General features: G+C 38.6%; 1 protein-coding gene across 5 annotated transcripts in view; it reads right to left on the bottom strand.

The window, feature by feature from the left end:
• Nucleotides 1–7,640: 7,640 nt before the first annotated feature.
• Nucleotides 7,641–13,055, bottom strand: part of CHD1 (chromodomain helicase DNA binding protein 1) — a 57,239-nt gene continuing 51,824 nt past the window's right edge. For 4 of the 5 annotated variants that reach the window (XM_065661283.1, XM_065661280.1, XM_065661281.1 and 1 more), the window contains 5 exons: nucleotides 11,792–11,970; nucleotides 10,077–10,173; nucleotides 9,821–9,878; nucleotides 8,900–9,110; nucleotides 7,641–8,665 (listed from right to left, as the gene is read on the bottom strand). In XM_065661283.1, the coding sequence (XP_065517355.1) occupies nucleotides 8,302–8,665; nucleotides 8,900–9,110; nucleotides 9,821–9,878; nucleotides 10,077–10,173; nucleotides 11,792–11,970 (909 nt within the window). In that variant the 3' untranslated portion in view covers nucleotides 7,641–8,301. Of the gene's footprint in view, nucleotides 8,666–8,899; nucleotides 9,111–9,820; nucleotides 9,879–10,076; nucleotides 10,174–11,791; nucleotides 11,971–13,055 lie in introns of those variants that run through there. The other variant, XM_065661284.1, reaches the window with a different exon arrangement.

Genomic DNA, 13,055 nt, shown 5'->3' with positions numbered 1-13,055 from the left:
TCTGAGGAGGTGTGAGTAACATCTGCTGAGGTTTAGTCTTGATGCTTGGAGGGTGTTTTCCCCTTTGGCTTCATCCGAAGTTAACCAGCCCTATGCAGAGGGAGACTGGTCTACAGTGCAAATCCAAATGGAGAGTGTGGAAAGGATCATGGAGATTAAGTTCAGAAATCTACTCCTTACTCAGCCTAAAATCCTATTCTAGGTGCATGCTGTGTTTGTGAAGTACTTCTCATTTTATGAAAGGTTCTCTGTTCATCCACAATGATAACATAAGGCACCCACCTCAAAAGAATATTTCCATTAATAATATAGAAAAATTCCTTAGAATTTTCCAGATTCCTTAGAATCTGAAGTCTGTACATCTAAGGTGGTGAAATGGTTATCAAATTAACAGCTAGTGACTTGTGGGTGCTATAGCTGTATATCCTCCCAATAGTAATGGATGTTACAGTTGCAAAATCAAAGTTATGACAGAATGAGTAAGTTCTTGTATCATCTACTGGTCTGCCGTTTGGATGGCAAGGAGAGGACCTTGGTGGAGGAGGTTTTGTATTTTCTTTAAACAGGTATAATCACAAAATTCTCTCTAAATTCCTTGTTGCTCTCTTGATCCCAAGAAGCATGAATGGAGGGGTAGGCTGTGAGAGGCAGGTGGTGTTGGCTGACACAGATCACACGTGCTTTCTTACCTGCAGCTGTGTGCTAGCATTCCCTTCACAGAGCCACTTCTTTCACAGCTGGCTGAAATCCAGAATTTCTTTCACTGTCTCTGTGTAACAGTTGCTTCAGTCTTGCAAACCTGGTACCTGCCTTCCAGCTCAGCTCAGTGTTTGGCAAACATCAAAAGATTTGATGCCTTATGGATTTACTTTGCTGTCACTTTCTTAAAGCAGATGGAAGGTATACTGCAGTAGTCACCCACAGAGTCTGGTGAGGCAATGTCCTTGGTTTGCCAGGAGCTGTTTTGCTCCTTCTTAGTAACTGTGCAAGCTCTGTGTTTTGACTCCCAGCCTGGGCAGAGAGCTGATAACACCGATTGTTTTTAATTGTTGTTAAGTGATGTTTATTCTGGCCAAGGACTTTGTGAGTCTCATGCTCTGCCGGGGACGAGGGGAGGCCGGGAGGAAGCAGAGACAGGACACCTGACCCAAACTAGCCAAAGGCGTATTCCATACCACAGCACGTCATGCCCAGGGAGGTAACTGGGAGTTACCCGGAAGGGCACACTCTCTCTTCGAGGGGGTCAAACTTGTTCGGTGGTGGTATCGTATTCTCTTGTTATTTTCTCTTATCAATATTATCATTGGTGGTAGCAGTAGTGGTTTGTGTTATACCTTAGTTACTGGGCTGTTCTTATCTCAACCCATGGAGTTACATTCTCTTGATTCTCCTCCCCAGCCCTCCGGGAGTGGGGAGGGTTGGCGGGGGGGGGGGGGTGTGAGTGGACGAGCTGTGTGGATCGGTTTAAACTATGACAGGCAACTACTTTGAGAAAATGGTTTCCACAGATGATGCCGATTGCACAGCCCAAATGTTGCTTATTCTGTCATTCTATGAAAATTTGACATCTGGAAACACCAGGGTATTTACATATGGGAGACCAATAAGGACAAAAGCTAGATGCCTAATGTGTTTAGTTGTAAATTACGTTCAACCACTTGCCATCCGTACAACTGATGGGTAAAGAGAACCAAGGGAAGGTTGCAGATGTTCCACATTTGCTCTCTCACAGAGCAGGAGCCTTGAGTCTCACTCATGACCCTGATGGGCACCTCTGCTGCACTGGAGTTCTGTGCACTGGAACAACAATTATGCATTGGAACTCTGAAGATGAACTTCGCAATTTTCATTCCGCTTAGCAGTCAAATTTCAAAGTGTGAAAAAGGGAGGACAATAATTAGACACGAGTTCCTATCTTGGAGAATCATGACTACATCTGTACCCTGTTAACTTCCCACATCTGTGAAGTTGTCGGAGATACACGAAAAAATAAAGGAAACTTTGTAAAAAGTTAACAAGATACAGCTCTGGGAAAAAGGTTAGGATGACACCACAGATCAGCCAACCAAGGCAGTGCCAAGGTAAGCACATGGAAAACACAACTGCTGATAGATCCAAACAGAAGAGTACTTCAAGTGAACCATCCTAATTAACATAGTACATACCCCACCCTTGGGTAGGAAAATCCCTACCAATGCAGCCCCTTCCCCATAGCAAATGCACAGTAAAAGGAAGATGCTGAGACTTTACTAAGTAAAGACGGGGCAACTTGAGAGCCAGTGGGAATGAGGTTGACTAAACATGAATAGAAAAATACTGGTAACTGTTGCTCAGCATATATAAAATGCTTACTGTGAACTGAAGCATGCTAGCTTCATGAAGTTACCACCTAGCACCCATCTCTGCACAGACAAGAAATTAACAAGTGTCTCAACTCTGTGTTAATTTGCTCTCTGCACGCCAGGTGAAGAACCCTGATTTTTGGCAGAAGAAATTGATGCATAACTTAAAATACGTATCCCCGAGATGCCTGCTTTCAGCTTCGTCATTGTTTCGCACGTCTGCTCAGTGTTTTAAGTCAAAAGCCAATGAGAAGATGTGGTGTAGTAATCAAAATTTCCACATGCTAATTTTCAGACAAGCAAATGAGCTTGTCTCGTCTCTCAGCTGTCCTCATTAAGAATACCTGGCACTGGCCATGACTGCCTTCCCACTGCAACCCAAGATCATTCCTGGAGGGCTCAGGTACAAGCTAATGGGAAAAAATCCTGTTCCAAGAGATCTGTGTCAATCATGATGGCTGAAAGAAGACGTTAAGGATGCAGAAATACTGAATAAAATGTAGTATTTAGAAGCACCTGGTAAGACTAAAATAAAATTCACATATTTAAATATTTTGGTATTCAGAAGATATTGCTACTAACTGATGTGTGTCTCATGACCCCCTTGTTATGCTGGAATAACAACAATCCATCTCATAAAACAGAATGTTTACAGTACTAAACTGAGTGCATCACTGCATCTGAGAAGAAATTGTTAGTTTTTATTCCATGATTATAGAAGAAATACTGAGTTTACTTCATGCATTCACTGCAGTATACTCTTGTCATGTACTCTCTGCAATGCATGAAGTGGGCTTCCCTAGAAAAAGCAGTTTGAGGCTCTGTCATTAAAATTGCATCATAAGAATTGCATAGAGGGGCCTGAATTAAGATGCTGCATGAAAAGTTACAGCAGCCTAATTTTTAAGTGATTTCTTTTGCAGTTATGCAGACATCAAGTCACTCTTCATTTATGGAAAACAAATCGAAAATACTGTCATCAAAAAACGTTAACTCAGTTTTGAATAGTTTATATTTATTGAAAACATTTTCAGTATTTTCCTATGTATTTATTGAAAATATTTATTTTGTAAAGAATTGGTAGGCTGTCAGTCCATCTGTTTATTCTGTATGTACTGTACTACAAACCTATGTATTAAGCCTTTAGATTATGAATAGAAAAATAACTTGACTCACAGTTAGTGTAAGCAGACCTCAAATTAATAGTGGCAATGCCTTTTTTGTAATTATGGAAACATAGATTTTGGTTCCTTCCTGTTGGTACAAGCATGGTACCCCTAACTATACTGGATCAACTGTGGCACCAGCAAGCTCTCACAATTTGCTAAAGTTTAGGATTAATATTTTTGGCAGGAACTCCTGAAAAGGAGAATATTTCATATAGCTTTAGTCAGTAGTGTGCATTTTCACTGCCTCTGACTGACAACCTTCACACAAAAAGGCACTATGTTGTATTAAAACTTTGCAAATCAGTTCCAGAACAGAGCTGGTACAGCTGGATTCATTGTCTGTTAGACTGTGCCCATGCTGTGGTACCCTTTAAATGTTGCCCAAGACCTGTGCAGTGTATGAATTGTTCTGGCAGTCTGTGTCCTGTTGCCCGTCTCTTGAGGTGCCACAGGGTCCTATGTAGCCACGTGGTGGGAAGCAAATTAATCAGTGCATTCAATCATGTAAGAGGTAACATGCTGCCAAGGAAACACTCAAGGAGGGTTAAGTGAAATAGAATCACTACTGTCTGACAATTGAGAGACTTAACAATATGCACAAGAGACACATGTTGATTCCATAATGGAAGAGAGGCGCAGGTGCGTAGAAACTTCCATATGAGGCCACATTACTTGCTGTGGCCAAAACCTGAGGGTCACTTATTACAGTTAATCAAGGTTCAGAGAGCAGCTACCTCACACAGAATTCATATATGTTATTGTAGACCTTTACACAGCTACATTTTTCCTGCTAGCTAGAATAAAAGAAGTACTATAATGAATCAAGCTTGGACCAAGTAGTTTGGGGTTACAGTTACATCTCAGATGCTGACTAATCGTAGACCTGTAATTAATCACTTTGACATTTCTTTATAAAATCCTGATAGCACTTACAAGGACTGTTGCTCAGTTTACTTCCTGTAAATGATTAAGATTCATGAAAATCAGTCATATTATACAATGGATGAAAACGAATTTGAAATACAGTCCTGATAATCCACAATAAACACATGCAAATTTTCTGTATTTATTAGTTTATGTAAATAGTGAAGCTTTGGAGTAAACTGAAGACTAGGCACTTGACCAGGACTTGCCACTTTTGTGTAAAATGACTCCTCCCCCCCCCCTAATTTTTTCTACAATATATACCATACAGAATATGAACATGTATCTAAGATTTTAAAAAATTTATCCTGCTGCTACATCCTCGCTCAATTGCTGGGAATTCCTAGGGCAGTTTTTCCACAGCTGAAATGCTGGAGGGGGAGAAATCGTCTTCAGACTCTAGAATGGCTAATTCCCTCAGGTACTGATGCCTTTCTCGTACGCGGTCCACCTTCCTGTGCGATGTACAATATCCTCCTTGAAGGGATACCTTTCCTTCACACTTACCATCCAGTGGCTGAGGATTTGCAATTACCTTGTCAATTGCCCCTTCCCTAACAACTTATCCTGGCTGCTTGGCTTCCTTATGCTCTAATTCAAAATTGTTGCCCCCTTTGTCCCAGCACTGGAGCATCCAGGTGATGATGTGCTCACCTGGACAACAGCTGAAATCTTAGCATATTCTGCAGCTCAGTCAAGAAGAGAGATCAAGGAGTTCTCTCTCGTTCTGCCTCTTCCTCTGGTTTCTTGTAGTGGTTCCTCTAGTTCTGGTATTGGCCCTTCTTCATCTCTTCCTTCACTAAACAAATTTTTTCAAACTTCAATTTCCTCTTCCATATAGGGGCAACTGATACCAACACAGGTTCATTCTCTGGTTTCAGTTATATCATCCATCACCAGGGTCTGAGTGGTGGTCATGCTTGTTGTCAGGGTTTGAGTAGTTGCAGTACTGGTCACAGGAATTAAAACAGCCACAGTGCTTGTCACCAGTTTGAATAGTTACTGTACTTGCTGCTGTTATGGAGGCAAAAGTAGCTGCAGTGCCTCTTGCAAGAGTTTGAGTAGCCCTGGTACTGGTCATCACGCAAGAGTAGCTACAGTGCTCGTTGTGGAGACTGAAGTGGCTGCAATGCTTGCTGCTGGGGGCTGAGTAGCCATAGCCCTTGCCACTGGTATTTTAATACCTATAGTGTGTCACAGGGGTTGAAGTAGCAAGTCTTGACACTGGAGTGAGTGTCTTCAAGCCGCAGTGCTTCTCACAGGGGCTGGAGTAGCCACAGGTAGCTGTTTAACCCTGAGGAAGATCTGAACCATATTCAACAACATGCTGTCTCCTAGCAAAAGACCCAGGCTGGTTTCAAGGGGACAGGAAGGGGAAGACGAAGGGCAGCTGGTGGCTCTTCATGGAGAAAAGGTCAAAGCTGTAATTGTTAATGGCTCCCAACACATGGCGCCTGAAGGACAAAGGTCATGATACAATACTGAGTGCACACACCAGACTACTCTCATGACTAACAATTCCATCGTATCATAACCCAGCACTACAAAGTACAACGAAATGACAACCGTAGCCCAAGCCCCACAGATAAACATCACCACAGAAAGTACATATGACAAGAACAGTATCACAGAGCATACCAGAAAGCATACGTGTGATCTCTGAGAACAAATGAGGCAACGTTACGGCCAATGATTATTACAGTACAATGATAACAACGAAGTTGTTATAACACACTCTGCTCAGGTCAGTTGTTATCTCAACCCTTTGTGCCCCAGGCTGGGTGCCAGAAAGGACTGCCATGGCTTAAATCCAGCTGGTAACTCAGTACCAGGCAGCAGCTTGCTCAGCCCCATTCTCCAATCCCTGGGCAGGATAGGGAGGAGATGAATATAAAACCTGCAGATTGTGCTAAGAAAAGTTTAATAACTAAAGTACAATATAAAGATAATAGTAATACCAACAATAACAATATTGATAATAATAGGAAACAACAGAAAAATAAATGAAAATTCAGAAAACCCAAGTGATGCCCAATAAACTTGCTTAGCACCTGCTGACCAATACCTAGCCTGACCCAAGCAGTTACTGGACCCTTCCAGGTAACTCCCCCCAGTTTATATACAGGGCGTGATGTGCTGTGGTATGGAATACCCCTTTGGTTAGTTTGGGTCAGGTGTCCTGTCTCTGCTCCCTCACAGCTTCTTGTGCCCCTCCTCACTGGCAGAGCATGAGACTGAAAAGTCCTTGATCAGGGTAAGTGATACTGAGCAACAACTAAAATAGTGGCCTGTTATCAGCACAGTTGTCAGACTAAAGCCAAAGCACAGCACTCACCAGATACTAGGAAAATAACTGTCCCAGCTGAAACCAGGACATTTTGGTTCTACATGAATGCTTTCATACAAACCTGTTCAATTAGAAAAACTGCACAACACTGCAAGAGAGAGAAAAACTGGAGCAACAGATACACTTTCAACTAAGCAAGCCAGACTAGGTAGCTTTCCTATTATCACACTGCATATTAAAATTTAGTACTTTAGAGCTTCATGTTTTCAAGGGTAAATCTGAGAAAACGTAACGCTGTAGAGAAAAACAGCAGAAAACTACTACAAGAGCCCACATATCCTTTTAGTTTGTATTTAATTTGTCAGACAGAAGTTATCTATGTACAATCAGTGTGCATTTTAACAATTCTGTCAATAAAGTCATTCAAATCTTCTAAAATATTAACTGGCTGCATAGCACATTTGACATTATTGCCCATGTTGAAGAGGGAACACAAACGGATTTATAAGAAATTTTGGCTGACTTAGGTTCTGAAGTGTTCAGGTATTTAACACTCCTCCTTTAAAACCAATGCACCTGAAAAGCTTTCCAGAGCACAGTTTTTCTGGATGTTTCTTACCATTTCATTACAATCACAACACTAACAGCTTAACAGGAAAATAAAATAAAATAAAAAACCCTGAAACAAGCAACAAAAAACCCCACCACCACAAACAAAAAAACCCCAAACCATGTATCTAAATTATCCAATAAAAAAGGAGCATTGAACAGAATAGTATGTTCCCTTTCCCAATTTTTACATTCTAAACAGTGATTCCATCAAGATACTTTATTAAAACATGTAAGTACATTGATTTTGTTTCTTACTTGTAACAAGAAGGCCTGAGTTGGTGGGGAAAGGAACAGTCAAAAAAAGCCTGAGAGGGAAAAAAGCTCATTTAATGAATTTACAATAATTTACAGTCATTTGCTTGTGTGTTGTTTTTTATTTTATTTTTTTTTTTAAAAAGGCATTATAACTGATCACAAACAGGAGAAATCCTGGCTATTTTACAGGTACAGAATTTAAATATTCAAGCTTGTGATGAAAAGTGGCAAGGTGGTCGCAGTGTACAATGTAAACAAGTAGCTTTGGAAAGTGAACAAAGTCCTTGAGAGTTCTTTACTACAAAAGAAAAGAAAATAAACTCCCCATTCCTTCCTGAAACATGAGCACAGGTCAGGGTTTAAAAGTTCATTTACAAACATAATTTAATATGTGTTCAGCCTAAAACCACTTTGACATGAAGAGTTTTATAGTAAGATCCAGTCTGAAAGGGGCAGTGTTGAGGTCCCTGTAAAAGTAAACATCTATCTTTTCTTAAAAAAAGAGTGCCCCAGCGTTTGCAGCACAGTGCAGCATAAACTTTAAATACAAAAATATTTTTCTTCTGTTGGGATAATAGACCTTGCATCCTGGAAAGAAGTAACAATACTGCTACTGACAGAATATCCAGTCCATATCTTTCAAGTCAGGTAAGGCAATTACTGTGTTAGTTTACTGGATATGGCTAAAACGTTCAGAGAATGTCAGTCTTTGTTATGTTTTCCGGCTACTCCATGTATGTTCAGGTGTACTTTTATGATCTGATGAGTGTTCAAATGGAGATCTGTGTCCTAGGGGAGATCTTGAACCATAAGGAGACCTCTGATCTAATGGTGACCTTGGGCCACTACCCGATGCCCTGTGGTCCATTTGCCAGTCTGAGTGGTACCTATAATCTCTAGGAGACTTATGATGGCTGTACTCCGAAGTTGAACGGTGATCTGAATATATCCTGTGGTCTGCATGGGAACGGTGATCCGAATGAGCCCGGCTTTCTTTTAAACTTCCTTCCAGGTTTGACCTGTGGTCTCTGCTCCTGTAGTCATCTAACTTTCTATGTTTACTGTCACTGTAGTATCTAAAAGTAGAAATTATTTGTATTAGTGTTACTGAACACACATTAAAAGCCACAATTATGTCAGATCAGAGCTGCATTAGAGAAATATTGCTGTGAATATTGCATATATTGTGATATTGTGAATATTGAGAAATATTGCATTACTCAGAAAAAAAGATGTTTTGATGCTTACTACAAGCATACTACAAAACCAGGAAAGGAATTCTGAACAGATTTTAAAAGTGCTGAACTCACCTGCTGTCTTGTTTGTAGTGATCCCAGTCTCTGTGATCTTTTCCATTGCTGAAGGCTGAATAGGGCCTTTTCCTAGAGTCACTTTTCTTGTAAGCATCTCCCTGATGCCTGTCTTTATGATGATCGTGGTATTGTGACAAATGTCTATCAGAAGAGTAACTGTCCCTGCTACTGTCATCATGGTTTGCATTCTCCTTGAGTCTTTCCACATCTGTTTAATAAGGCAGAGGTTACAAGTAGTCTCATAAAGTCTTTTCTTCACCTAATTCAAACAGCACTTCTACCAGTCAGATATAAAGCAGTATAAAACTGACAATATAATTTAACAGAAACAAGATCTAAATACTTGAAAGACAAATGCACTAATGCAAGTGAACTGAAAGAAACCTCAGAAGTCAGAGGGAAGCAAGCTTGAATGTAGATGTGTAGGACTTGGAAACTGAAATTTTCAACCTCTCCATTCAGTCTGTGAATGTAACTGTGATCCAAACGAGCAGTGAGTAGAGGTGCCTTTAGTAGAGCAGTATCAGACAGAATGATAGCCACTTTCCCCTCTAAGAAGGGATGGCCTGAAGAAGTTGTAAAGATACAGCTTGCAAGTGAAAGACTGCCAGTGGTATTTCTGAAATACATTATGTTGCTTGTTTAACATCTTTGGCAATATGTATGGTGGGATCAAAAAATTAAACCCAAAAATTGTTTCCAGATTGTTTTTAAAGGAAGGTGAAATAACCTACTACTTAAACCAGTAAGTACCAGCTTCAGTCTGCACTCAGCTGTATTTCACCAACTAGTGAAGTTTTGCTAATTAGCCCATCTCTAAGATATTAGCAGTGTGGGAGACAGATCAAGGAGACGTGAAATGAAAAAAAACATTAAAACTAACATATCTAACACAAGAACATACTTAAGGTTTCTTACCTGGATTTCTAATTATATGTGTATTCACATTGCTGCTAATATTCTGGTCATTGTGTTGCTAAAAGAGACAAGTACAAAAACTCACTGCTACATCCCAAAGTTCATCTGAATTAATTAGAAAAATATCCTAACAAGAGAGACTACTGCAAACATAAATGCTAAAGGGTATTTACGTGTTCATTATAAAATCTAATAAAAGCATTATAATACTTAAAATACATACTTGTATTTTTAGAAAAGGTTTGAAATACATTACCTGAGACTCTTGACGTTTTTTGATTGCATGTTTATACAGCTTGTGCAGCTTTCTGGCATCAAATTCTGTAAACTTAGAGACAAAAATCCACAAATTTCTGAGGAAGAAGAAAAGAAGATATAATTCTTTTATACATTTTTCTTGTATTATGCATCAGAACATGGATTTAACTGAAATTACCTAAACAGCAGTACTTCAGCAAACCAGAAACACTGCGAAATTTACACAGCACTGCCGAGCTGCACAGCAAAAACTACATAGCTGTATTTGAAATATTTGAAAGATTAACTCACTTAACATTTTTCACTACTTAATATTTATTGTAAATACTTCAGAATGCAAAGTGGATGGAAAGTAGCACTAATACCAATCACGTTTAGAATGATTTGTGAAGCTGCTTTAAAATGTAGATATCCGTTTACGAATGTCTTCTGAAAGTTTGTTTGAATGAGTACTCACCACTCAGTACATAAAAATTTGAGTAAGTAAAAATACTTCCAAAATTGAAATCTCTTACAGTGTAAGACATGACCTACAAGCCTTATTGCATGAAAATATCAGAGATTTTTTCCACAGAATTCCAAAACTTGGTCAAACCTTTGAAATGAAAGAAGAACTGTGAAAGTGGAACAAATCGAGTCTTTTGCTGTCAAGATGCCAAATCTCTAAAGCAATAATTTACTTCTACAGGTAACAGATCTGAATTCCAGATTTATTTTTTTTTACTCAAATTTACATGTGGAATGCTTAAAAAGACAACAGTCTAGTGCTCAAAAGCACCTGAAGCATGCAGGTTCAGGAAGCACAGCTCCTTTGCCAGAACACTGTCATTCTGGTCTAGAGGTTTGCAGATGTAGACAACCGGTCAATGGTATGTCTAATTATACTTTTATAACTTTATATAAACTAAGTAGCTTAACTACACTTGTTATCAAAGATAGCTGAAATACGTATTTTACTAATCTACATGTAACATTGTGGCACTATAAAGAATAGCTCCGAGTTTCTATTTCAACAAACGTAACATTTACAGAAATGTAAGATGTGGATCTGTGTGTCATATCTCAGATCACCTTAGTATTTTGAAGTAAAGCAAGTAAAAACAGCAGAAGCACTCTACAGAAGAAGTTTCCAAGAAAATGAAACACTTAACAGACTTCTACATATGAAAGCGCAGGCTGTATTTTCAACCATAAAAACATTGAAGTGCATATTTGGATAAAAGTAACCCAAACTGCATCAAGAACTTAATGAAGAAGTTTACAAACTAAATTTTTTTCCTTGTCACCTCCTATAGATTGAAACTCTACTTTAATTTTTTAAATATACCTGAGTACATTATAATAAATACAAGCACCAAGTCATAGTTAACCTGTAATTTAATTTTAGAGTATATTTTTAAAAGAATAAAGAACTCTGCAACTCAAAATCATACAAAGCTCAATTTGCCTCAGGAATTTTAAAGGGTTTGCTTTCAATTTTAAGACATGAAAACTCTGCCTACTGGACAAAATGCATTGCTATGCAGTATGAAAAAGCCAATCCATTAAAAATCACAACCATCTATAATCTTCTTTTTATAGATTCCTATTTAAAACATCAGAAAGACACCAGAAAGGGAAAGTAGGAAATGAGAGAAATAATTAAAAACTAGTCTGCCAATAGAACCGATTTCAGATTTTCCTTTTTCAAGAAAAACATGGAGAATAACTTACTTTCTCCACTGCTTGATTTGTTCAGGATTTGTGTACTCCTTTAGACATTCAGTAATATGATCCCCAATTTTGATTAGACACTGTCTAGTATGTTCCAGCTGCTCTCTTTCAGAAAGGCCCTTCTCTGGTCTATCCAGCTGTTTCAATGCTGCTTTGACAGGCCTCATTCTTTCTTTGCACTGTAAAATGGAAACAAGTAATGTATTATTTCAAAGGAAAAGAAAATTCTGAACTATGACCCACCCTTTACTGTGATACACATATACCCAGGCAAAGACAGTATTGTTACAAGTCAAATGAAACACAAGACCTGCTCACATCTCTTCAAAATCTTTTGCAGGTTTCCATCGGAAAAAGTTGTATTTTGAATCCCCTAGAAATTTACTCCTCTATGAAAGCATTAGATTATATAAAATACAGATATCAAGGATGTAAGAAACCACTAATTTAATAGAAGGGATTTCCTGAGGGAAAGGACTCATTACAATTGGGTTTTACAATCAAAGCTTTCAGCACAAGCATAGAGGACAAGACAAACTTTTTAGCACCTTGAAAGCTATACTAACTCAACATCATAATTAACTATGACTGTTCATTACTTTCTGGAAATTAAACCTGGCATTCAGCAGAGGATCAACACTGATTCTCCAAGCAGTTTTTTAAACCTCAGTCCTATTCAGATTCTAGAAGAACTTGTGCTATAAAGAGTAAAGCTAGTTTGGGTATGCCTAGATTAGTAACAACAAGCGATGGCAATGCAGATACATATCATATGTGAGTTCCTGAATTTTCACACTTTGATTCAGATGTTTTAATAATAAATCCAGATAAAACTAGTCAGCATGATTCAAAATACAGATGTTAGCTTAGGAATACCATCCAACTACAATAGCATGGTAAAGAGATGAAGAAATGAGTATTTTCCTTGTCACAAAGAGCCAAATTAATTAAGCCTGAATAACCCACTGTAGCAATTTGCACTTGAAAGTGTAGTTAAATATGCTAAGTAGACTGCATTTGACCATGGCATAATGATAAACATACATTCCAAAAAACCCTGGACAAACAAGTGTTTTCCTATACAGAGAACCAACCTAGAATTACTCCCAGTAAAAACAAAAGCAAGCTTGTAGAAAAAACAAACCAAAACAAAAACCAAACCAAAACCCAAAAAAAGCTCATAATAGCCCACACAAACAAAAACATATAAAAAGAAAAAAAAAACCCATCAAAACCCAAACCCAATCAACTACATAAATATAAA

The sequence above is a fragment of the Lathamus discolor genome, chromosome Z (genome assembly GCF_037157495.1).
Source record: "Lathamus discolor isolate bLatDis1 chromosome Z, bLatDis1.hap1, whole genome shotgun sequence".
Taxonomy (NCBI): domain Eukaryota; kingdom Metazoa; phylum Chordata; class Aves; order Psittaciformes; family Psittacidae; genus Lathamus; species Lathamus discolor.
The sequence above is the reverse complement of the archived record's forward strand: the minus strand, read 5'-3'. Positions and strand labels throughout refer to the sequence as shown.